The following is a 24,553-nucleotide window of genomic DNA, read 5'->3' as shown; positions in this document are numbered from 1 at the left end:
TTAGGTACAGGTTTCCCAAAAGTATGTCGCCTCTATCAAACTACCCCTTGACGAACTACAAGTTACTTCTGCTTCAACATGAACCCACAACACATGGAAACGATCAGGCTGAGCATGCACAGGATCACACCAAACAACATCTTCTTATCTTGAACCTCACTGGCAATCCTCTGCTGCAGGGTTGTGCATGAAACTCTAGCAAACCTAGCTCTCTGGATGGACTCCCTCTGATATTCCTCCTTGTCCCTGATGAGCAGAGCACGCTCTTTGCTCCACTCTTCCTTCTCCCTGACCAGAGCCTCCTTCTCTTCAAACAAGTCATTCCTAAGGGCAATTGCGCCAAGGAAGTCGGCTTGGGCATCATCAGCTTTCTTCTTGTACTTGGCCACAACATCCTAGAGAGTGCATGCCACTTCTTGGAACTTAGCCGGCCATTCGTCATCGATCCACTTCACAAACCTGCACATGTTTGCCCTCCCCTGATTCACAATTACGGGCAAATCAGTTTGATCAAACACCCAAACAATGTACTGTAAATTGAAGACACATTCTAATACCAAAATTTTAGCCTTAGCAAATTGTACCTGAACAGCACACCCAAACAATCGCTGCTGTTGTCCTCTGACGCCTTGTCATCCTCTTCTGCATCCTCGGGCGCATCGTCTTCTCCATCCTCCGAAATGGGGTCCTCTGAGCTGCTCGTCTCCGATCCGCTGCGGCTCTTCTTCGAGGCCTCCCCAACCGCAACTGCCGCCTCCTCCTTCGCCTTCCGCTTCCGCTCGTGGTAATCGAGGCAACCCGCGCACGGCCTCCCCGTCTGGCAGATGAACGGGGAGTAGTCGATGAGGATGGGCTGGGGCGCCGGGGATGTGGCCTCCACCGACTTGTACCGAGTTGAGGCCGCAGCTGCACCGACCTTCGCGCGGCCCCTCCTGGATCCAGATCCGGCTCCACTCATGGCGCCCGCCGGGAGAGGAGGAGTCGAGGCGAGCGAAATGGAAGAGGAGACGGGAGGTGAGCGGTGCGCCCGTAGCCGAAGGGTTCGGCGCTCGCCGAACGCCTCTTATAAATGGGCTCACTCGGTAACCTCACCTGGAAGCCCAAACGGTGCTCACACGGAGTCCAGCCCAGGCAACCAAACAGGCCCCGTTTGCATTCATCAAGCCAGCCCACCTCCTAATGCAGCCAACCAAACACAAGTTTTTCTGGCCCAGGCTTACCAATGCAAGCAACCAAACAACTGCAAACAAGCTTCCTAAAGCCTGGCTGGGCCGGGCCATGTATAGAACCAGGCCATGTTTCAATGAACCCAACCATCCAATCACACCCTAAATGACTTCGAGCCGAGCCATCGGCTGGATGTGAGGCTCAGATCGACCTCGGCTTGGGATGCTATCGAACTCCAGACCGAGGTGGCAGGCTCGCTCGAGCTCGGCTCATTGACTGCCCTCCCACCTCAGAGCTGAGGGCCTCAGGCTCATCTATTTCTTTCCCCCTTCGGTTCTTCCTTCTTCCCTGGCGACGACGACTGGCCGAGCGGCGGCGCCATTGGTCACGTCTGACGTCTTCGCCCAGCCCTTTTCCGGCGACGAGCGCATCCTCCAGGTATGCCCGCCCCCTTCTCTTTCCGTCTGCAGTGCGAGACGGATCACCCCAAACCCTAACAAAACTATTTGTATCCGGATCTGAATCCAGCAACCTATTACCTACTAACTTCGGTTTCGTTTGCAAAAATTATCGGGTGTTTGTGCTATTCTGGGTCCGCCCCTGATTAGTGCTGGTTGATGTGCATGTGCTCTAGTCCTGACGAGGTTGGTGTGTTCTATGGCAGCTGAAAGATGGCGAGGATACCGTCGCTGAAGAGCCTCAATGCGTTCCCGCACGCCGAGGAGCACTTGTTGAAGAAGACTTACTCTGGTGCTATTGGTATGGACTATGGAGACCCTATTCTTTTGTGATTGTTGCAAGCGGATGCTGAGGTGTATGATTTGAATATTTATCTTTAACTCGTGCCACCATTGATATCTTGGCAGTGACAATTCTTGGGCTAATTATAATGTTTACACTGTTCGTGCATGAGCTGCAGTTTTATCTTACGACCTACACCGTGCATCAGGTATGATTTGTCACAGCTTGTGTGTTCATGGTTGACTACTGCTCCCTCCGTTCCAAATTGTAGATCGTTTTGGCAAATCTAGATACATGGTTTTTGCTATGTACCTAGGTATACACCCATGTCTACATACACAGCATAAACTATGTATTTTCCAAAATGACCTACAATTTGGAACGGAGGGAGTATCAAACTTTTCTTCAATATTTGCTCAAGTCATTTCATTATCCCCTTCAAATAATTATTAATTTTTTCTCGGCACTGTGAATATGCCTGTAGAAAATAGGAGCTTATCTTGTTTTAGTTTATTTGCAAAAATGTAAATCAACTGGACAAGAAAAAATAGTTAATACCACTGAAGAAAATTCTAGCTGGCTTGTGGGGATTGTGTACAAGCATCAGAGCACCAATCTGATCAAGGAAGTCTTGCGATGACAAACATGTCTTTTAATACGAAACATAAATCATCAATCAATTACAATTCTGACCAACCGTGGTGTCTTCTGATTTTGTAATAATATGGTAATTGTGATGTATGAGATTCTGGTAAAGTCATTTGCTGCGGCATAATTTTATTTTCATTGAGTTGATCTGTGCCAATATCTGTATCATGAATCCTTCACCACTTGTTACTTTCTGCAGATGTCTGTAGATCTGAAACGAGGAGAAACTCTGCCAATCCATATAAATATGTCATTTCCTTCTTTGCCATGTGAAGGTCAGTTATTGATTAAGTTCAGTAGGTCACTCATAATTAGTTTGTTGCAAGTCCTTATTTGGGCATTATTGAACGAAGTGTTTCATGACTTTCTTTTCGAAACGATGTTTCATGATTTTGATACATCCTTCTCTGGCTCTTGTTTGTTTAGTATTGAGTGTGGATGCAATTGACATGTCTGGGAAACATGAAGTTGATTTGCACACAAATATTTGGAAGGTAACTTCTCTGTTCAAAATTCTGTTCCTTCAGGTGTATGTTCTGGAGTTTAATACATTGGCTGCATTTATTGTTACCATTGCTTATGAGTTGTGACGAAGAAGCATTACATATTTGGGTCTTATTAAGGGCTAAGTGCATATCCTCATTAGTGGTTAGTTGTTTTTCATATGTTAATGTAGAACTGCAGAGACATGTACTTTTACCAGCTCTGATTTGTATCTTGCTGCATGTAAACAATATTTTTCATATGTATTCCTATGTTTAGTATTTTCCCTCCAAATTTTGTATTATATTTTCTTATAATGCTTTAGGTGCCTTGATCTCATGTCTAATATTTTCTCTCTTCCTTTATATCTGCTTAATGCAGCTTCGCTTGGATAGGTATGGCCATATCATTGGTACAGAGTACTTGTCTGACCTAGTTGAAAAGGGACATGGGGCTCATCATGATCATGGTATACTCTTGTTTCTCCCTACGAAGAAGCTAATTTAGCATGGAATCATGACAATTGCCATATGAAAGAATTTTATCGGCAGTATGTGTCTTTTTTGTATTATACTTGATGTAGGAGAGTATCTTCAGATGTTGTAAATATGCTCAGTAGCATGTGTTGGTGTTGGGTACCCTAGCCATTCAGGCTTGAAGCTGGTACCTACCTCTGAGAGCTGGAACTCCTAGCTGTTTCCTTTCCCCCCCAAAAAAAGAATATGGTGCATTTTAAGTAATCTATAATTGAAACTTTGAAAGAGAAGCACATTCTCTCAGTCTTGATTACCATGGGAAAATCTCAATACAACAATGATGACTAAATTGATTGACCAACGATGTTTGAGTTACATTCTGATGGGCATGATTTAGTTTGAATATTTTGTCTGATTGACCAATACACTTTGGTTAGAATAATTCTTCATAATTTGCTTATTCATTAAAAGCTTAAAACAGACCATGGCCATGAGAATCACGATGAAACAAAGAAGCATGAGCACACCTTCAATGAAGATGCAGAGAAAATGGTTAAGAGTGTCAAACAAGCACTGGAAAATGGTGAAGGGTGTCGAGTAAGTTATTCATATACAGGTTCACATTTGTTTTACAGAATGGTATTTCAGGTTGTGATCATGAATTGCTTATTCTAGTGTTGCTAATGAAACTGCTCCCTCAATTTCCGCAGGTCTATGGGATGTTAGATGTGCAGAGGGTTGCTGGTAACTTCCATATCTCAGTGCATGGTTTAAACATTTTTGTTGCTGAAAAGGTCAGCAATCTAAAATTGCAGATACCTTATGACTTCTCTACCCTTTGTTCATTTTGGTTCTGAAGTATGCGTACTTTCTTTATAAGGATCATAAGATAAAAGTCTAAGCTGCTTAAAAAGCCCAATTGTAATGTGAGAACTGAGAAATACTGAAATAGGGGTCATTAACTTCATAAGTTATCATTTGGGTTCCTAACAAAACATCTCTTTCAATGGTTTAACTATGGTGTCGAATGCTGCCAGTATTTAGTTTCCTTCTTGGTGCTCAAATCTTGAACCAGCATCAATAGCTGGCAGATATTTGGATTTATTTTGCGCTACTTCATAGGGATTTTGTGATGTTAGAAAAAAATCACAACTAAACCAAAACATAAAGGATAAATGAAGAAGTAACAAGTGAGCCAGTAAACTACTGAAAACTGACATAGGAACAAAAGGGATGGTAGCTGAGTTATGTTTATGCTAACCATCACATGATATTGAACTAGCCATGGTTTCTTCTGTGGCTCTTCTGTTGGCTCTCTGCTTTTGTCAGTCGTACCATTCATCTAAAGTCATGAAGTATCTTTGTTCTTTTATTACTCTTGGGCATATGCTACTTTGTGGCAGCCAATTTGCAAACTAGAATCATTGTTTTTCATGCAGCGTCTGTTAAATGCTATGGATATAAGTAGTCTCCAATGAATGAAAGAAATCACTGTTTTTGTCGATTTTGATGTAAACGATCAAACTGTTCTTTCTCGCCTTACCCATCAACCGAGGGCTGTTGTGCAATTTTGTACTTCCATTGCCTTTATTAGCATTTTTTTCCAACTATGCTTTTAATACAATGTACTAATATGTGTGAATTTTACACAGATTTTTGAAGGGTCAAGCCATGTGAATGTTAGTCACGTTATTCACGATCTGTCCTTTGGCCCTAAGTATCCAGGAATTCATAATCCACTGGATGAAACCTCAAGGATACTTCATGACACAAGTGGAACATTTAAATACTATATTAAGGTGAGTTGCCATTCATCTAGCCTTTGAGAGCAGCTTCCAAGTGTTAACATTAGGAAATATAGGAAAGAATGCCTGAAGAGATTTTGATAGTGCTGTTACTATTTGCGTTTGCATTACAATACAAGGTCATTTCCTATTTCTGGTGAGCCTATCTCAATCTGGTTAGGTTGATCTTATCAAGCAAACCAGAACATATGCAGAGTGAACATTTGCAGTTTTGCCATTGGACCCACAATTCATAGGCACAAATGGTCCCACAGTGTCATTCACTGGGAGTGGCAAATTCATGAGTGGTCAATGTTTGCAGTCCTAATATTGCAATTATTTCGTTTTGTAATAGGTCCTGAGTAAGTGTTCTGATCTGTTTGCCCAATTGTTATGCAGGTTGTTCCAACTGAGTATAGATATCTCTCGAAGAGGGTATTGCCAACAAATCAGTTTTCTGTCACGGAGTATTTTCTTCCCATTCGCCCAACTGACAGGGCCTGGCCAGGTAACTGTTTGTTTCACCCTTCAAGCAAGGTGTGTATGTTCATCTCTTTTCAAAGCTAAGCTCTTTTTTTTTTGTCCTGCAGCTGTTTACTTCCTTTATGATCTTTCACCAATTACTGTCACCATCAAAGAGGAAAGACGGAACTTCCTTCATTTCCTAACTCGTCTATGTGCGGTTCTTGGTGGCACATTTGCCATGACAGGTTAACCTCCAACCTATGATTTTATGTTTTATATTATGCGTGTCATGGATTTATTTTGTATTAACTGATAACATTAGTTGCATGCATGGTCGTACTGAGAACACAACTTGGAAAAGAAAAAAAAATAGTTCATTGTTCTTACTATTCATTGCTTGTTACAATACTCTTCCTGACTTTTGTTATACAGGAATGCTTGACCGATGGATGTACCGGCTCATCGAGACTGTCACCAACTCAAAGACCAGAAGCGTGCTGCGGTAATCGTGGTTACCTGTGGCTAGTCAAGCCAGTTATAGATCATCTTGCCCTACCTATCTGATCAAGCCATGTCGGTTTACATGTTCTATTTGCTCCATGCATGGCTAACTTATAATATGTTAGTTTTTCATTTATAATCAATTGCGTGGTAAGTCCACGGACTACAGTTTTGTCATCAACTTAACACCTATCCTAGAACTACCAACGAAATCATGTGGTTTGTAATCATGTACAAGAAAAGCATGGCTCCAGTATAATCTAATTCTTTTACTGCGAAAATCAGTAAAAACATGCAGCTTCATTGTACCCTGGCGACAGCATGCTCCATTCCTCCATGCTCGACATGGTTCCAGTAAGGAGTGAAAAGCACTCGGTATTTTTGCGTCTGACGCCGTCGGCGCACGGTTGCTTTCTTTCTGCTGCCAGCCTCCGTGTTTCTTTCCTCGCTCGGTGTGTTGTGCCCGGCCAATGCGCTGCCGTGCCATCCGTGTGCCATCCGTCCGCTTAAGTACCTGACGTTGTTGAGACCATGCAACTGCGCTTTTGTACTAGAATATAAGCATTTCTAGGTTTGGTTAAAGTCAAATTTGTTCAATTTTAATTGTAAATAGCAAATAATTTATAAAGATCTATATAAGGTAAAAATAATAATACTAGATTTTTATGAAAGGGATTATTATAATATATAAGTATTTATAGGTCAAAGTTGAAGAAATTTAATTTTTGATCAAACCTGAAAATGCTTATATTTTGGGATAGATGGAGTATAACTTTAGTCTGTATATAACTTCTTGTATATAAAAACACAACTAATTCAAAGTTAAATAACTTCTATAGCTCGCTTCATTACTTCTATTCACTCTGCTCGCTTGGCTGTGGCTGGTGGCTGGCTGGTAGCTGGTGCTGATTTGGTGTGAGAGAAAAGCAGCGCTGGCTAATTGACTGACAAGCCAAGCGAAGCGAATAGAGTGATGGTTTAGTAGTTCACATAAAGGTAGAATTAGTTATAGTAAGGTTAAATAGCTAATTTGATCCCTCAATGTTTGCCTCATGCTTAAATTCATCCCTCAAATATAAAATTGACCAATTTAGTCTTCAAACTTTCTATTTGAACTTAATTTATCTCTGATCCTATCGCTGTGTTCGCTTGGCTTGTCAGCCAACCAGCCAGCAATACTGTTCTCTCATACTAAATCAGTACCAGCCACCAGCTACCAGCCAGTCAGCAGTACTGTTCTCTCATAACAAATCAGCACCAGCCATCAGACACAGCTAAGCGAACACAGCTTAGCATGCCATGTTAGCATGCCTAGTCAACAATGGTGATATAAGTGAGTCAATAGATATACAGTACTCTTTTACCTTTAATTTTTCCTCATTTCTCATCATAATTATGGTTCAATACTGAATGAGAATGCACAAATAAATAAAAAAAATGCAAACTTTTTATTGATAATCACATGATCATCAATAATATATTTTCGCTATCATACTGAATTATGGGTATACCACTTACTTTTATCTCAGTGTTGGACTTGGTAACATGTTTGGAACCTTTCATGCACTCTAGGATGATTGGCATGCCAAATCACGCTAGAGATGAAATTGAGTCTAAATAAAAAAAATTGAGGACTAAATTGATCCATTGGATTGCTGAAGGACGAATTTGAGCGTTGGAGAAAGTTGAGAAATGATGTCGGCTATTTTGCCAACAAAACAATAAATATACAGGATCATCGACTCGCCGTCTCGCCCTCGCTCGCTGCTTGCTTCTCCACATCATCCCCGCTGACAGCACGCGCTCTCCCACGCCCCAGTCCCCCACACCCCCTCGATCCCCACCGCCCGCCTCCCCTGCCATTCTTCTAGAACCTGCCCCGCCCCCGCGAGCCTCCCGGAGCCCGCCCGCCGGCCTCCCGTACCCGAGATCCCCCGGCGCAGCGCCATGGTGTCGTGACGGCGGCGGAGGCGACGCCCATGGAGCGGGAGCCCATGTCCTCCGACGACCGCCCCGAGGCGGCTGCTGCTGCTGCGGCGGCGGAGCCGGTGCAGGAGCAGCCGCAGCCGCAGCCGCAGCCGCAGCCGCTGGAGTGGCGGTTCGCGCAGGTCTTCGGCGAGCGCGCGGCGGGCGAGGACGTCCAGGAAGGTAATGAAGCCCGCCGCGGGCCTCCCGTGCCCGGCTCCGGTTCCGTCTCGCCCCCGCGAGATCTGCTCTGTCCGGTGGGTTTAAGCGGTGGCGACCGTTTCGGCGCCCCGGGTTCGATGGGCTGCGCGGGTGACTGCGAACTGTGGGGAGGCTTTTGCGGTGATTGGGTGTTGATGCGCTCGGTTTGTTGCGTTGTAGGAAATGCTGCGCGCGCGACGTCTTAACCGTGATTGAGTACTATTTGACCGGGCGGGCAGAGCTGCTATGTTTTGGTACTTGATTTAACTTTGTTTGGTTCGACCAATTAGTTCGTGTAGTAGGCTTTGCCATGCAATTTAGCTCCAACAGATTGGTGTGTCCAATATTTGGCAAATGGTTATATGCATGAGGAATCACATCGAAGTAGGAGAATTTGTAGAAAATGTTGCCAGTGATATACAACATGGTATTGGTATGCTAGCACATTGTTCAAAAATTCGAACTTGGATTCTCATTGTCTGTTGGGGAATTGGGCAGTTGGTTTCCTTGAGGTTTTCTTATGGTCTTATGATAATCTAGTAGTAAATTTATGAGCTTCTGGCGTCTGGCTGCACAAACCATAGGTTTGTCGCAGATGTGTCTACACTAGTGAGTATTTTGGAATATCTTGTTGCAAAGGATTCATTATGCAGTTTTTTCCGAATACACTGGGCAGATGGGTTTTATCATTGGTTTTGATCTGTATGTCTTCTTTAATTTGTTATAAAGATTAAGCTGCACCATAACATCCCTAGCATTTGATAGCAGGTAGGGTTGAGAAGCATGAGTGCACAAAGGATGCTTCCTATCAGTTTACCTCACTTCCCCTGGGTCTTGCTCTTTAGTCACGTGTGGGATCATGTGATAGCTTTTCAGTTTTGCTGTGGTTTTGTGTTGAGATGGTGTTTATTTGAATATTATACTTGCTGAGGAAAAGCAATGTGCATTTATATATGCCTCTAAAATCTCACATTTTTATGTCTATGAAAAAGTTGATCACTGATCACAGTGTGTGATATTAATTTTCCAACTAGCCTCTAACCTAGAGCTTATTTCAGTTGAGGGTACAAGCATGTCACTGTTCCAGTCCAGCCTGGCTGTCTGCTGAATTGCTCGTTCATCTTTTATGCTTTTATTTCAACAATTCAACTGTTGTTTTCCATGTGCAGCCTCCCTTCCGGAACATAGTAGCATCTAGTGGCCCTGTTCACTATACGATTTGATTTGCTACCAAAGCCATTGATACATAGAGGGGGATATACAGTTTGGATGCTCATATAAAGTGTCAGGCAGACTGTTTTTAGTTCTACAAATAGTTCATGATAACATGTTTGGTTGATCTCTTCAACTAATCTAGTTACCCATCATAGCATGTTTTTTTTTCCCGAAAACTATCACAACTTGTTTCCAAAGACTGCTATTTTAATGCAGCGCCCTTTTCTAGATGGTTTTAATTTATGTGCACTGATGGACAAAACCTGAGCAATTATTACAGTCAGTTCACAAAGATAAATTGAACAATTTTAAATTTTCCAAGCAATTGCCATGATTTCTCCCCCTTCCCCTTTTGATCTTAGGATCCCAAATTCCACTTTCTGGATCCATAATCCCAGCTTTACCATTTTCCTTATTAAATCAACACAAGATTGACCATCTAGACACACAAAATTTGACAGCATTGAAGCTTATGATGAGAATTAGTCACAGGTTAGAGTTGAGGGGAAAAAGGGGAATTCTTCTTTATGCTAATATATCCAAATGACATATTTTTTTGTCTTATTCATTTCACTTGATATTTTTTTGATGCTTGATTTGTTCACCAGCCAACTCAGTTTGTGTCTTGATCATATTGTTACTTGTTTCAGTGGATATAATATCTGCAATTGAGTTTGACAAATCTGGTGATCATCTTGCCACTGGAGATAGAGGTGGACGTGTGGTTTTATTTGAAAGAACGGACTCTGGGGATGTAAGTACTTCTGTATATAAGTTCTGTATTTTTCTTGCTTAAATCTCTCTCTTGTGCCCATTGTTTTAATGTGCATGCAGAGTTCTAGTCGAAGAGAACTTGAGGGGCAAGACTACCCGGTTGCTAGGCATCCTGAGTTCCGCTACAGGACTGAATTTCAGAGTCATGAACCTGAGGTATGTGGGTCTTAAAAGTCAATAGTACTTGTTCATGACTATCAGCGACCTTGATGTCTCAACCAGATCTGACTTGGATGATTTCTTAGGAATTTCGATGGAAATGAAACATTAAAGATCACTGCATCGTTTGTTTTGTGTCAAATTTCTACAAGAATCACGTGTTCAATTTAAAAGGATTGATGGACTTTACATAATAAATTTGGAGGAAATAGAGTAATGACTTCATATCCATGAATAAGGGCCATTTTTAGATTGCATGTAATCATACTGTTTTGAGTTCTAATTTACACAATATTATTCAGCCAAGTAGCACTTTTAGTTTTGATATAAAAATGAAAAAGGTCCTAGAAGTTTTGTTATGGAAAGTTAGATCTTCAAAATTTTATTCTATTTTCTCTGCATGAGTGCTTGATGAAATCAACGATCAAAAGTTATACATTAACGACATTAACAGTTTCTGTGGCAACATTTCCACAGGTCATTAGTCTTATGGTTTAAACTTGTTTACCAAAGTTTTCAATGTCACTTAGGGGGAGTTTGTATGAGCTCCGGATTAGTTTACCTGAGAAGGCAAATAAAATCATACATACTTCATGCTGCATCCTAAGTGAAGCTATTTGCATTTGTACATGTGAAAATGTTAACATTTTATTCTGATTTCTGTGCAATTTATGTAGTTTGACTACCTAAAAAGTTTGGAAATAGAGGAGAAGATCAACAAGATCAAGTGGTGCCAAAAAACCAACAATGCAGTCTTTCTCTTGTCTACAAATGACAAGACAATCAAGTATTGGAAGGTAAGGATAGAAGGAGTTTGTTATTGGTTTATGGTTATGACTTCATGGCTCACCTATTGTTTTCTTAGACAAGACTTACCACTTGTTATGTCTGGGAGCTATATCCATTATATAGTTTAAAACATGTTCATATGCAGCTTTACATGTTTTTTTTCTCCCCAGTCCTTTTCCACATATCAATGCGAATCTATTCATGAACATTATCTATTAAAATTTCTGATCTCAAGTCATGCATTTTCGTCTTTACTGTTTCAATATCGTGCAGTGCTATTGCTTGACCTTTTATACTTCTTCGTTATTGGCAAATGCAAGCATAATATATGCAATGATGTTGCCTTGGTGCTTTGATATTCTCTAGGTTCAGGAGAAAAAAGTGAAACGAGTTTCAGTGATGAATTTGGATACCTCTCAAAGTTCAGGCAATGGTTCAACTTCTAGTCCGGGTACCAATAGTTGCAAAGCTCTTCTTCCAAATGGTGGATGCTCAGAAAAGTTGTACCATCCAAACAACAATATGTCATTTCCTCCTGGAGGATGCGCATCATTGCGTTTGCCTGTGGTGGTTGTACTTAACCCACTTTATCCATCATCTCTAGTGCTGTACAGCATGATGCATCACTAGTACTTGCATATGCAATACAATAATTTTCTTTTAATTATGACATGATACTAGTAGATTTTTTTTTTCTAACAAACTATAAATAGTATTCATAGAGAAGTCTGAGTAGATTCCTTTACTATGTATGCAGGTTACAGGCCAAGACTTAAACCATGTTGCGAGATGCCGACGTGTATATGCACATGCTCATGATTACCATATTAATTCCATTTCAAATAATAGGTTAGCTTCCTTCATGATATTATGGATGTCTAACTAAATCTGCAAAAATATGTGTATTGTTTAGTTTATCTTCTATATTCTCTTCTTTAATCTGTTTCTAAGTGCATACTCTTTTTGGCATATTTCAATGGAGCTCTCAATTTAAACGTAATACGAGACCTAACAATTATTTAAACTGGGGAAAACAGAATCAGTGACCTCCCCAGTTCGGTTTACTTCAAAGGTGGCTCACACAATTGGAACGGTAAAAAACTAACTGTATGTGTAATCAGGATCTCTACCCTTCTTCTTTAGGCCCTGTTTGGGAGAGCTTTTCTGAGACTCGCTTATAAGCTGAGCAGGCTTATCTGATAAGTCGCGATCTGGAGAATCTGCTTTCTGAATAAGCGAGGGTGTTTGGCTAGCCTGATTATTGCTGGTAGATTATCTGTTCTGGGTATGAAATGACCGTTATACCCTTGAGGCTGATAATACCTCTTTTTGTTTGTAACACTGATGTGAAGACAATTTTCGACATCTTTGTGAAGTTTGAGAAACAAATCTAGTTCCATTAAAATGTACCCGTACAATAAAATTCAAATTAACTCACATTTGAACCATTGAAAGTGCTACAAAATACTAAAAATGGAGTACAATAAATCAAGCAACCAAAGCCGCAGCAAGTGCATCACGGAAAGTACACATATTTCACCTTCACTGCACTTTACTGGAGGGCGCTGCCTGCTCCTGTTGTTGTCGCTGGTGGCTGCTCCTGTTGCCGGACGCAGTTGGCCGGCGGGCGCTGCAGGACCCCGCGCGCAGCAGGGAGGCTGCTCCAGTCCGGCGCTCCCTGAAGGCGCAGCAGGCCGGACAGAGGCAGCAGGCGCAGTCGGCTGGGAGGAGTTGGGCGCGGTCGGGCGAAGCAGCAGCAAGGCGGACAGGGCCGGCCGGGCGCTGCAGCGTGGAGAGCGCCGGCGGCCGGTGGCAGGGAGGACAGGCCGGCGCCCATATCCGGTTGGAGCAGAGGAATGAGAGGGCTGGCGCTCAGATGCGTGTGGGAGGAGAGGGGCTGGAAAGGGAAAAGCGGCGCGTTTCAGGATAAGTGAGGTTGGAGCCGCGTTTCGAAACGCCGTGGTGGGGAGGATTTTTCTGCGATTGCTGTCCAAATAAGCTGGTTGATAATCGAAGCGTTTGGCGGGATTATTTGGCTTTTTTCGCTTAAAATCTGAGTTAAGCGGTTCCAAACAGGGCCTTAATATAATGGTATGGAGCCCTCCTACGTGTTCGATAGAAAAAAGCATGTCAGTTCTTTTTATGAGATCAATGGACTGTGGGGTTTGGAAAAAAAATCAGCAAAATATAGAGCAAACAAAGGAGGAGTTTCCTTACCTGTTGGGTCCAGCTTATTCCACATCAAAACACTGAAGAGTGAAGTCCTAGATCCACATATTCCTTATCTGTGGCTTCTGCTTCACTTCTTCCCTTTTCATCTAGTCATCCCCAGTGTTTGCTGCTGATCCAAATGTAGACAGTTAGTAGGCTAGTAGCGATGCTTGACCTCCCTGCCCACTTCTCCTTTTTCCATCTAGTCGTCCCCATTTCATGATTTATCCCTTTTTGTTCTGTATTTTGTGTATTTCCCGAATAATTTCTTATATTGCATAAGAGATATCATTGTTTATCTGGTTTTATAGGTGTATGATTCATAGTAGCTATGCTGTGTGTATAATCAGTAAATCCTGTCCGGTGGCATTGCCATGTTCTGTACTTGACGATGTGATTAATGACTTCATGTAATATACAAGAAGGCTTTGAGTTGCATCAAACCAAAGAAGCATAATTTGTTCTTGATAAATAAGAGGTTACTGCTGTTTAGAGTAATGTGAACTTTTATATGTTTAATGATTCACATGGCCGAGTTTTCTGTAACTTATACCTTACTGTCTGGGTTGATTACTATAGTAGCCGAGTTCTCACTTTGTTTTACTTACAGCGATGGTGAAACATTCATATCAGCAGATGATCTGCGAATAAACCTATGGAATCTTGAAATTAGCAACCAGAGCTTTAACATTGTCGATGTGAAACCTGTAAACATGGAGGATCTAACCGGTAAACTTTCTCAGTCTGATGTCTATTTATGAGTAAGCTGCTGGTTTGATGTAAATGTTGAACATGCAAATGTTATTAAGTTAGTAGATTGACACTCAAGTAGATTTCTTGATTAGTGGACTTGGATGCACCATAAAGTAAGCATTGTAGGGTTTTTGTGCCTTCATGTTTTACCCTGTAAGCATTGACATGGTGAAGGTGTTACATAATGAATGTACTTTTGATGGTCATAAAAGTGTACATATATATTTTTCATCCCTGCGACTTTTCAATATGGTTGGAGTAGCAAATTTGCATCACATCTACTTACTCCAACTCCTATATGCGTGGGGTCAAATGTGACCATGATAGAGAGCATAGATCGGAGATGGATTGGGAATGCACTTCCAATTCTCTGAACCTGCCAACTTCTGTACCAATCAGCCAATCACCTCTCTGAGTTATATGTTAATATGCTACTTTCGGGTGAGAAATTTAGGAACACAGTAGTTGCTTTATGGAAAAACCGTAATTAGATGCAGAAGTTAAACATGTATAAGCATTTTCTGCGCGAAAACAAAAATAATGCACTTGCATTATAGCAAAATTTGTTTGTTGTCTGGTACTCTGGTTGTGTGACACCTCTGGCTGTTTCTGTTAATAGATATTCATCAGTGTTCATTTATTCTCTCATGTAATTCTTGCTTGTTCCATTCTTGTTATGTGGTGACAACCATTGCATAATTCTGTGAAATTTCAGAGGTGATTACATGTGCGGAGTTCCATCCAACTCATTGTAATACACTAGCATATAGTAGCTCAAAGGGTACTATTCGGCTTATTGACCTGCGACAGTCAGCACTGTGTGACAACCATGCTAAACTGTTAGTAATTCCCTTGAACTTCTTGACTCTTGAGTAACATTTATCATTGTTAGAAGGCGGTGCTTAATAAAATTACCATTTCCAATGGCTGCAGACATTTTAAGTCAATTTATATCACTAAAATTTCATGCTATTATCTGATTTAACTGGGGCATCTTGTACAGATTCGAGGAGCATGATGCACCTGGATCAAGATCCTTTTTTACAGAGATAATCACATCAGTTTCAGATATAAAGTTTGCAAGGGATGGAAGACACATTCTTAGTCGTGATTATATGACTCTCAAGGTTCGTAGGGGATGTATTGTCCCATCTGTTGGATTTCTTAGTGTCTTATTCTACATGTGTTTTATGTAAGGGTGGCTAAAAACATCAATTTGATTACCAGGAAACACTATTTAGCAGTAACCTTTGCGCATGTATCTGTCCTGGTACTTGCTGATGTCCAGGTTCATGGTATTTAGTTAACAGATTTCCAGCTGCTAGTTAGTGAGAATAATAAGCCAATCAAGGTAGTAATGGGTGTAGTTAGTATCTTTCAAACTCAGGCTTTATTGTAGCTCTCAGCTGTGTATAGGTAGATAAGAAAACAGAAAAGGCAGCAAGCATTTGCAGCACCATTCCACTGTGTACGTATGTTCTGGGTGTGCGAGTGTTTCTGGCTACCTGCGAGGCCTTCTTGGCTTTCATTCTTTTTAACTTACTCAGGTCTTAACATATCGGGCTCATCTTTCTGGGTGTGCGAGTGTTTCTGGCTACCTGCGAGGCCTTCTTGGCTTTCATTCTTTTTAACTTACTCAGGTCTTAACATATCGGGCTCATCTTTCGATGTTATGAATAAGCTGACTGGAACATCATTTTCAGGAAATTGTTTGGCTTCGATATTCAACTTTCTTTAAGCACACTTTAATATCATTATGATTTTTGTCCTTTGATTCAAATGATATCTTATGGTGATTTTGGGATGTTAACCAATTGATTGGCTAGGAACCATGCAACTTTTATTTAAACCCTCAGTGATGGAAATTTGATTGCATGCAATTGATTCTTTGCTGAATATGTAAATAATTGCGAAATGAAATCTGAGGAATGAAGAACCGTTGCTACCTCGCCTTTCGGGATGAAATCATATCTGCTACAAATGTTTTTATTTAATTATTTTTCTTTCTTTCAGTTATGGGATCTAAACATGGACTCCGGGCCAGTTGCAACTTTCCAAGTTCATGAATACTTAAGGCCTAAGGTGAAGCTTTACCATCTGAATGAGAATTAAAGATCCATACCAATACCTGTTGTAATCTAACACTTTGTTTAACATCATCTTTTGTAGCTTTGTGATCTATACGAAAATGATTCAATTTTTGACAAATTTGAATGTTGTCTCAGTGGGGATGGACTCCGTGTTGCTACTGGTTCCTATAGGTACATCCTTAGTCACTTTATGAGCTGCCAGAGTAGGTAGCTGTTGATTTATTCAACTTTTCCTTATGTTAACTCACCATAATTGCAGTAATTTGTTTCGTGTGTTTGGTTGTGCTCCTGGAAGTATGGAGGCATCCACTTTGGAAGCCAGCAGAAATCCCATGAGGTTAGTCAACTATTATGTATATTATTAGTGTGTATGCTAAGTGGGGTTTAGGTTATACTCTGCCTAAATATGGACTAGTTCAAGATACTCCCTCCGATTTTAAATAGATTTTTGGGACCAGCTAATTAGTTAAATAATTAGCTTGCCCTAAACGTCAGAAATTTAACTAATTATCTTGTCCTAAACATCATATATTTAAAAATGGAGGAAGTAATTCATAAGCCCCCTGCTCCTCAATTAATTAATTAATTTTCTGCTCCATTTGCTTGATGCTTCATACATTCTTTTAAAGAAGCAGCATTTATCCTGTCAAAGTTGGTTGGGTGGTGAAACATTCTAGATTCAATATAGGTGAACCATGACCATGTAGTAGTAGGTATAAAATGTGATGTTGACACCAACCTGACATGCCTCTACTTGCAAACTATTTCTTCTAACATTTATTCTGTTATTGGAATTGGACACCTACACAGGCATCAGGTTTCTAATCCAGCAAGGCCTTCACGGACTCTGACCTCTTTTACCCGTGCCGTGAGGAGAGGTAAGTGTCTCTCTTTCATGGTCAGTCTTGACCCCCTTTTTTCCCAATAAAAATATGTACAAATGCTAGATTTGACTCTGTTCTTGTGTAAAACTTTCAACCAGCCTGCTTCTTACCATTAAGCTCATGTGGTGCAGGTGGAGAAAATACAAGCGTTGAGGCCAATGGAAATTCTTACGACCTCTCAACAAAATTGCTTCATCTTGCATGGCACCCAACTGAGAACTCCATCGCGTGTGCCGCTGCAAATAGCTTGTACATGTATTACGCATAGGGAACATGCTAGAGAAATTGAATGTTCTTGTTTTTGGTCGACGTGAAAGCCTTGGCCTTTCACATGCAACAAGGGGGATATGGTGCAGGAAATTGTTGTCGATTCCATGGTTGGGGCCAAAAAGAGGCACTCATGATCGCCCACAAGACAAGTCCTGTTACTACTTGCTGCCCATACTGGACTGCCTTCTTCGGATTCTTTAGTAAACGTGAAGCATGTGTTCTGATCATGTCGAAGCTTTTGGTCCCAATATATGATGACTGTAGTAGGCTAGTAGCTGCTTTGTAGGGAAATCGGCAGCTGAATGATAAAGCAGAAGATAGATGATGCTAATCCCACAAAAGGTCACAGGAATACCTGCTCAAATATCACAAAGGTTGTAAGTTTTCTTTTCTTCCCTTGTTACAACATGTAATGGGGACATAGCCAGGACTAACCATCAGTTGTCAGAACTTTGAGGTCGTTGAGTATAAAAATTTGTCATAGCTATTGTAGTTCTTCTTGGCTGCGGTTGTATTCATTATATTATTCAAGTAAGTTCTTCTTGGATGCTCTGTTCTCTTTGTAGCACCTGCATTTATGATGTAAAATGTGCTGTCTCGCAGCGCAAGAATTGGTATATGGTCTTGAAACCTTTCTGATTGCAAGAACTAGATTTGTGTTGTAGCATGCGCCTCTTTTCACCTGAAGCGAATTTGTTCATGAAGAGAAGTTGTCTTTGTGCACATACTGTCCTTTGATAGCTGACTGCAGCGAGCAGTGAAGATATGTGATGGGGTGCTTATGACTTGCGAGGATCTTGGTTTGGCTTCCAGAAACGGGACCCAATTATTGAAGCGGTCCCGTGTCTGGAGACCGTCAGCTCTCATCTGAGGAAGGTAGAAGGCGGCATGTGCAGGAGAAACAACCTTGCACCTTGTCTCCCACGCCACGCTTGTACCTCCTCAAGTTTCTCTTTCGCGGTACCAGGACCGACTAGTTCCTTGCTCATTTTCAGCTCACCGAAGCATTTCGTTGATGGAGCCAACTTGACACGGCGAATTGGGGATTTGGAACTTCTAGTTTGGCAATTCCCATCTCCTTCCTCCACTTCCATTGCTGTCTGGAACCCAGCGATTGACCCCTGAGAAGGCGTTGAGCTTTTGACCGTGATGGCCGTGCAGACGCCCAAGCAGGAAGCAGACCGTGGTGCGCGCGCGCTGCTGACCTTGACACGCCGGTAACGTTTTTTCAACTGGAGCTTATCCCTAGCTGCGGTGACACTGATGGATGGATCCCCGGGTGTGGCATTCCCAAGCCTTGAAGCCGTGGTAGCGCCGCTGGGTTGCTGAACCACGGTTGAACTGTACGCGAAACTGCGTGCTGCCTTCTAGAGTGACGGTAGGCCGGCCGCCCCTCTGTTGATCCACCGGCAGCACCAACCAGCAACATGTCCTTCTCTTGTGTAGTGTGATTAAGAGGTGGTTTCTACTGACCGAAAGTGCTCGCGTGCAAAGCATGAGGATTAGGATTTGAAATTAAGAGGTTATTTTTACTGACAGAAAGTTCTCGCGCGCAAAGCATAAGAATTAGAATTAGAATTAGGTGACTAAAGAGTTGGAGCGGTGCGACTCAGGCACTGCAAGAAATCCCTCGTATGATATATTTGTGTTTGTGACTCTGTTCGACCGTCTGCTTAAATTCGAACAGGTTTTCAAAGCACAAAAATGCATACACATGTCTGTTTTCAAAGCACAAAGAGTTCTTGATGAGATTCACCGGCGTTACTATGAGGAAACCGTTATGATACTGAACCTCATGCCTTATCGAGCATCTTATCCCATCTTAAAATTGGTTTATTCTAAAAAGCCGGCTGATTTCAGCTGATTCAATAGTTTTCTGTGAGACTCGAGAAAGAATAAATTGAAAACAGACAAGCCGAACAATGATGTACGAGAGATTTAGGGTTCAACCAGTGACATGTGAGAAATCTTTCCGGCAACATCAAAGAAGCACTCCACTTGATAACATTACATGCTACTGACAGAGTACAAACGGCGTTCCCGCCACCCACTCCCTTGTTTCCCCCGTCACCGTGGTCAGCTGATCACCGATCACCGATCACCGATCAAGAGTCAAAACTGAGAATTACCCGCCCATTCCCTCCTCATCTCCTTTGCATTTTTTTTTGCAAAAAGAAAAAAAAAACACAGCAAGAGCTTCTTAATTACCACTATGTTACAGCACTTAGTTACACTCTCGGCGGAGCACCTCCCCGGCTTAGCAGTGGCCGTGCGCCGGCGCCCTCGCGGCGGCAGCGGCGGAGGCCGCCTTGGCCTTGGCCGCGGCGACGCTGGTGCCCCAGTCCTGGTCCCGCAGGAAGAGGCAGACCGCGGAGCAGTCGTCGGCGCGGGACGACGGGTACCTGGTCCGCCACCGCTGCGCCGCGGCCTCGGCGACGGCCTTGGAAGCGTGCTGCTTCCGCGGCGTGGCGCACACGATGGACACCACCTCCTCGTTGCTCAGCACGTCCCACACGCCGTCCGTGGCCAGGATGATGAACAGGTCCCCGCGCCCGACGCAGCGGTGCGTCACCTGCGGCTCCGACACCACGCCGTGCCGCTTCAGCCGCAGGTCCCCCAGCGACCGCGCCATGGCTAGCCCCGGGCAGTCCTCGTCGGGGAGCCACACGCGCTGCACCGACGGCTCGTCCTTGAGCGCGAACACGCGCCCGTTGCAGCGCTTGATCCGCTCCGCCTCCTCTGCACACGCGGCCATGGCCGAGCCTCAGTTCTTCGATCCGTGGTCATCATGATTCATTCAATGGGTCGGAGGATCGAGTAGCAGGCTAGCAGCAGTAGGTAGGAGTGGGACTCACGAGGCAGGTTGGGCTTCTGGTCGGTGGTGAGCTGCACGGCGGTGAGGTACCCCGTGTCCGACATGGTGGCGAGCACCGCCCGGGAGTCGCCGAGGTTGGCGACGATGAGGTCCCGCCCCTGCTTGATGGCGCACACGGCGGTGGTGCCGCTGAAGCTGCAGTCCAGGTTGGGCTGGAGCTTGAGCTCCTTGTCCATGGCCTCGAACGCGTTGGCGCAGGCCTCGCGCCACTCCTCCAGCAGCTGCGCCGGCGAGGACGGCGAGGAGCCGCCGCCGCTGCCGTCCGTGGACGAGGACGGCGACGCGTCGCTGAAGGCCGGGTCGTCGTCGTCGACGCCCAGGAAGAGCGCGTTCCGGTGGCTGAGGATCATGAAGGGGAGGTAGTCCCGCACCAGCTTGCTGACGAACTGCCCGCACCGGCCGTGCCCGTCGAAGACGCCGCAGAACACGCCGTCCTCCATGCCGAACCCCTGAAGAAAAAAATCCAAGCCCGTCAATCAAGAATCAACACCAGAAAGAAAGAAATTCTACAGACTGATCAGGTCCCTCAGGATTGCATTGGCATCAGCGGCGATTGGTGATCATTCCCAAATGATAGTGTCAGAGAACAGATCTTTGACAATTGAGCCCAAACAGTAGGTGAGATGCTGTAAAAGATTGAGGGGAGGAAAATGGAATCAAGCATCGTTATGCGTATGACTCTCTTTGCGATGCAGTAAAGCAGCGATAACCTCAAACATATTCCAGAAATCGTTGGCAAAGCTAAGATTCTGCATTCTAGTCACCGTCGACCCGTAGAACGTTGACGAAACCAACCCCTCTGTTCCCTTTCCGTGGGTTGAAACAGGAATCATCACGATGTTTTTTCTTCTTCTTTTAGGCTGACTCCAACAAGCGAAGGTAAAATGGATGCATTTCCTTCATTTGCATCGTATACAGTAGATGCATTCCCCACGCATTTTTTACCGTCTCCAACAGCTGACGCAGAAAGAAGCCGGCGGTCTTGGCCCTCCGGTGGCGGACCGTCCGCGCCGACGGTCCGACGGTCCAACTCGCCCCCTCCGCCGGAGGAGAGGGAGCTCCACCACCGTCGCAGGAGCAGAGGGAGGCCTGCCGCGCACCTCCTCGCCCACCGGTGCTGCCCCGCGCTGCTCGCCGCCCGCTGGTGCTGGCCCCCGCCCGCGCCGCCCGCCGCGGAGGTGGCGCCGGAATTATGGAAGGGGAGGAGGTGACGGGAAGCTCGATTTGACGCCGCTACGCTCTTCTTCGCCTCCTCCCCACCCTATCTCCAACAAGAACGGCAGCTCGAGCTCCGGCGCCGCCGGCCACCTCCGCCTCCGGCCTCGGCCTCCTCGTCGTGGCTCCTCCTCTGTCCTCCGCCGCCAGCCACCTCCCTCCGAAGCCACCGCGGGCTGGCCGAGCTCCGCGCTGCCACGGGTGAGCAAGCTCCGCGCCACCGCGGCGGGCGGGTGGCCGAGCTCCGCGCCACCGCGGCCTCTGCTTCGTCCGCGCGCGCCGGCTCTCCTCCTTCCAGCTCCGGCGCTCGCTGCCGCCTCCGTGCTCCGCCGCTTGCCTCCGCCTCCGCCCAGCCACGCGCACGGATTTGCCTCCGAGGAGAGAGGGAATCCATTTTTAGCTCACCTCTCTCCTCGCGATGGAAATTGCCTCCTTGTTTGCCTCATCTGTTGGACGCGCGCTTCGCCATGCACAGTGGAAATGGTGGTGTGCGAATATAGCTCTGCCTCGTATTGTTGGGGTCAGTCTTACCGTGCGGTGATGGTTGCTGTGCAGTGGCAGTAACTCTGCGTACGGGTAAATAGCAGGGACAGTGCCTGGAATTTCTTGACCCTGCTGCAGCCTGCAGGTCAAGCGCCTGGCCTTGGGCGGCGCGTGACCGTGCACCGCCCAAACTGACGGTTTCTTTTTCTTGCAGAGATGATTGTGCAGTACAGACGTGGAATTAGTTCGTGTTCAGACCGACCAAGAGAAGGTACAGGCGGTGGGGTGATTTGAGCCTTGAAAAAAAAAGAGATACGTACTAGTAGTCCGGTACAGATCTACTGTACCAGAGCTCCGTGGTAAAAAAAGAGAGGGAGAAATGAACAGAGAGGCGGAGAGGAAGCTGCAGAGGCAGCTGTGGTGAACCAAAATGACCCGAGAAAAGACAGATAGGATGAATAGGAGCATGGCCTTGGAAGCAGATAATAATCAGTTCGGTTTCAGAAAGCAACATTTTTTTTTCGCTCTTTTAATTCGCGCAGACCAAGTTTGGGGGTTCCTTGTGCCATTGACCCCATTGTGGGCTGTGGCAGCATGAACAGGAAGAAGCTGGAGACGAAGAGCCTGGAAGCTGAACCCAAGGACCACGGATGATCGATCTATGGAAACGACAAACGAGCAAGCACGGAAGAAGAAGAAGAAAACAGAGGAAGGCCCGGCACAGAATTAACAGGAAGGTGCAAGAAGAAGAGCAGGTGAGCGCCTGTAGCGGGAGCTGCGCGACGGTACCTGGCAGAGGATGACGGCGTCCTGGTTGGGCCCCTTCTTGCCCTTCTGCGAGTAGAGGGAGGCCACCTTCCGGCAGGCCGCCGCCGCCGCCGCGCCGCCGTCGGCGTCCTCCCCTCCCCCGCCGCCGCACTGCCCGTCCATCACGTACACCACGCTCTCGTCGCACTCCTGCTCCTGCTCCACCCGCCTCCTCGACGACGCGCAGACCCCCATCGATCCCTGCTACTATTGCTGCTGCTTCTGCTGCTGAGAAAGAGAGAGATGGCTTTGGGATTGCAGTTGCAGGCAGGGGAAGATGAGATGAGCCGCGTCTTTTAAAGGGGGGGATCATTAAGAAACCGCGCAGCAAACTAACACTGGACGGACGGGTGGTGGTGTGTGACGACGAAGTTTTTGGCGCGTCTCGGAGGTGGTGGGGCCGCCCCGTCCCGTGGGCCCCGCCCGGAAGCCGTGCTCTGACTTCCTCTATCTTTTTTTATACATCACACACACAAAAGAAAATAAATTCTCTTTCAACCCTGTTTGATTGGGCGAGAGGGGGGGAAGAGAAAAAAAAATTGGAGGAGGTGCTCTTCCTGCTGGGTGGTGGCTTGGGTGGATTGGAAGGCCGGCAGCCGTCGGTCCACGGTATTGTTTCCGGGAGGTTTTACGTGTTCGACGTCACGTACCGGAGCTGGTGCACGGCAGGTAGGCAAGGCACGCGTACAAGAGTAGTAGCATCCTGAGCATGTAGCCACGTTGACTTTGTTTTTTATTTTTTATTTCTAGAATGGAGGGGATTTTAGCCGGGGGTATGCACTGCCCATCTTTGCGTTATTCCCTCCACTCAGTACATGTGAGGCGACGGTACGACACCGCAGCTTTGGTGTCGTTGTCACGCGCGGTAACGATTATGATGTTGTTTTAGGGTCTGTTTAGATCACTTTGGATTTTGGGATTTTGGAAGAAAATCTTTCAATATTTAAAGTATTAAATATAGACTAATCACAAAACTAATTATAGATCTCGTCTGTAAACTACGAGACGAATCTAATGAGTCTAATTAATCCATCAGTAGAGCATGTTTACTGTAGTTTTACTGTAGCAATTTAGTGCCTAATCACGACCTAATTAGGCTCATTAGATTCGTCTCGCGATTTACAGTCCAGTTGTGCAATGCGATTTATTTTTCAACTACATTTAGTACACCATGCAGACAATTTACAAAAATTTTGGATTTTAGGTGTAAAGATCTAAATAGGGTCTTAGCCAACAATTTATACAAGTGGCGTGGTGGGCTAATAAAAGAATAATTCGTTGTAGATACAACTACCAGTATCAAGTCAGAATCTAGATTGAACGATTGAGTTACTTAACATACAAAGAACCACACTTTATATGCTTGCATGAACTCGTAGCATGCACTTTGCTTTAGATAGACGCAATGGCCCATTGCTTTGTGATCGTTATCTTAATGAAAGCCGAAAATTTATGGCTTTTGCCTAATTTGCCGTATTAATTACAGTACATTGATAGTTCACATTATGACTACGCAATTTATAATAAAAAATAAAGTTTATATTAAAATATACTTCGTAAAATAGATTCAAAATATGGAGCACACAGAAAATAATGG

The 24,553-nt window shown here is 44.5% G+C and overlaps 3 protein-coding genes across 4 annotated transcripts; 2 read left to right on the top strand and 1 right to left on the bottom strand.

Annotated features, from left to right (window-relative positions):
• Positions 1 to 1,409: 1,409 nt before the first annotated feature.
• Positions 1,410 to 6,573, top strand: LOC120655137 (endoplasmic reticulum-Golgi intermediate compartment protein 3-like). Its single transcript, XM_039932852.1, has 12 exons — positions 1,410 to 1,605; positions 1,832 to 1,926; positions 2,034 to 2,116; positions 2,756 to 2,831; positions 2,983 to 3,050; positions 3,421 to 3,508; positions 3,997 to 4,112; positions 4,226 to 4,309; positions 5,168 to 5,314; positions 5,699 to 5,807; positions 5,890 to 6,009; positions 6,197 to 6,573. The coding sequence occupies exons 2-12, from the start codon at positions 1,839 to 1,841 to the stop codon at positions 6,268 to 6,270; spliced, it is 1,053 nt and encodes a 350-aa protein (XP_039788786.1). The 5' UTR covers positions 1,410 to 1,605; positions 1,832 to 1,838; the 3' UTR covers positions 6,271 to 6,573.
• A 1,450-nt stretch (positions 6,574 to 8,023) lies between these two features.
• LOC120655136 (serine/threonine protein phosphatase 2A 55 kDa regulatory subunit B beta isoform) lies at positions 8,024 to 18,224 on the top strand. 2 transcript variants are annotated; one of them, XM_039932851.1, is made up of 14 exons: positions 8,024 to 8,413; positions 10,297 to 10,400; positions 10,481 to 10,576; positions 11,257 to 11,376; positions 11,735 to 11,938; positions 12,126 to 12,217; positions 14,190 to 14,308; positions 15,048 to 15,171; positions 15,336 to 15,459; positions 16,346 to 16,414; positions 16,502 to 16,593; positions 16,682 to 16,759; positions 17,233 to 17,300; positions 17,438 to 18,224. In XM_039932851.1, the coding sequence occupies exons 1-14, from the start codon at positions 8,245 to 8,247 to the stop codon at positions 17,572 to 17,574; spliced, it is 1,596 nt and encodes a 531-aa protein (XP_039788785.1). In that variant the 5' UTR covers positions 8,024 to 8,244; the 3' UTR covers positions 17,575 to 18,224. The 2 variants fall into 2 exon arrangements, 1 of the variants encoding a protein (XP_039788785.1); XR_005667338.1 differs by lacking the exon at positions 15,048 to 15,171 and having other exon boundaries at positions 8,027 to 8,413; positions 11,735 to 12,217.
• A 1,289-nt stretch (positions 18,225 to 19,513) lies between these two features.
• LOC120655135 (probable protein phosphatase 2C 12) lies at positions 19,514 to 23,279 on the bottom strand. The gene is made up of 3 exons (XM_039932850.1): positions 22,939 to 23,279; positions 20,432 to 20,900; positions 19,514 to 20,315 (listed from the first exon to the last, which is right to left on the bottom strand). Exons 1-3 carry the CDS (start codon positions 23,149 to 23,151, stop codon positions 19,834 to 19,836), a joined length of 1,164 nt encoding a protein of 387 aa, XP_039788784.1. The 5' UTR covers positions 23,152 to 23,279; the 3' UTR covers positions 19,514 to 19,833.
• Between the last annotated feature and the right edge of the window lie 1,274 nt (positions 23,280 to 24,553).

This window comes from Panicum virgatum, chromosome 1N (genome assembly GCF_016808335.1).
Source record: "Panicum virgatum strain AP13 chromosome 1N, P.virgatum_v5, whole genome shotgun sequence".
Lineage (NCBI taxonomy): Eukaryota > Viridiplantae > Streptophyta > Magnoliopsida > Poales > Poaceae > Panicum > Panicum virgatum.
Note: the sequence above shows the minus strand (reverse complement) of the source record. Positions and strands in the feature narration are given on the sequence as shown.

Coding starts and splice junctions, on each gene's coding strand:
- LOC120655137 (XM_039932852.1), top strand. CDS start 1,839: ATGGCGAGGATACCGTCGCTGAAGAGCCTCAATGCGTTCCCGCACGCC. Junction 1,927..2,033: donor GACTTACTCTGGTGCTATTG/GTATGGACTATG, acceptor ATATCTTGGCAG/TGACAATTCTTGGGCTAATT. Junction 2,832..2,982: donor TCCTTCTTTGCCATGTGAAG/GTCAGTTATTGA, acceptor TTGTTTGTTTAG/TATTGAGTGTGGATGCAATT.
- LOC120655136 (XM_039932851.1), top strand. CDS start 8,245: ATGGAGCGGGAGCCCATGTCCTCCGACGACCGCCCCGAGGCGGCTGCT. Junction 10,401..10,480: donor AAAGAACGGACTCTGGGGAT/GTAAGTACTTCT, acceptor ATGTGCATGCAG/AGTTCTAGTCGAAGAGAACT. Junction 15,460..16,345: donor GTGATTATATGACTCTCAAG/GTTCGTAGGGGA, acceptor TCTTTCTTTCAG/TTATGGGATCTAAACATGGA.
- LOC120655135 (XM_039932850.1), bottom strand. CDS start 23,151: ATGGGGGTCTGCGCGTCGTCGAGGAGGCGGGTGGAGCAGGAGCAGGAG. Junction 20,901..22,938: donor ACGCCGTCATCCTCTGCCAG/GTACCGTCGCGC, acceptor TTTTTTCTTCAG/GGGTTCGGCATGGAGGACGG. Junction 20,316..20,431: donor CCAGAAGCCCAACCTGCCTC/GTGAGTCCCACT, acceptor CCGCGTGTGCAG/AGGAGGCGGAGCGGATCAAG.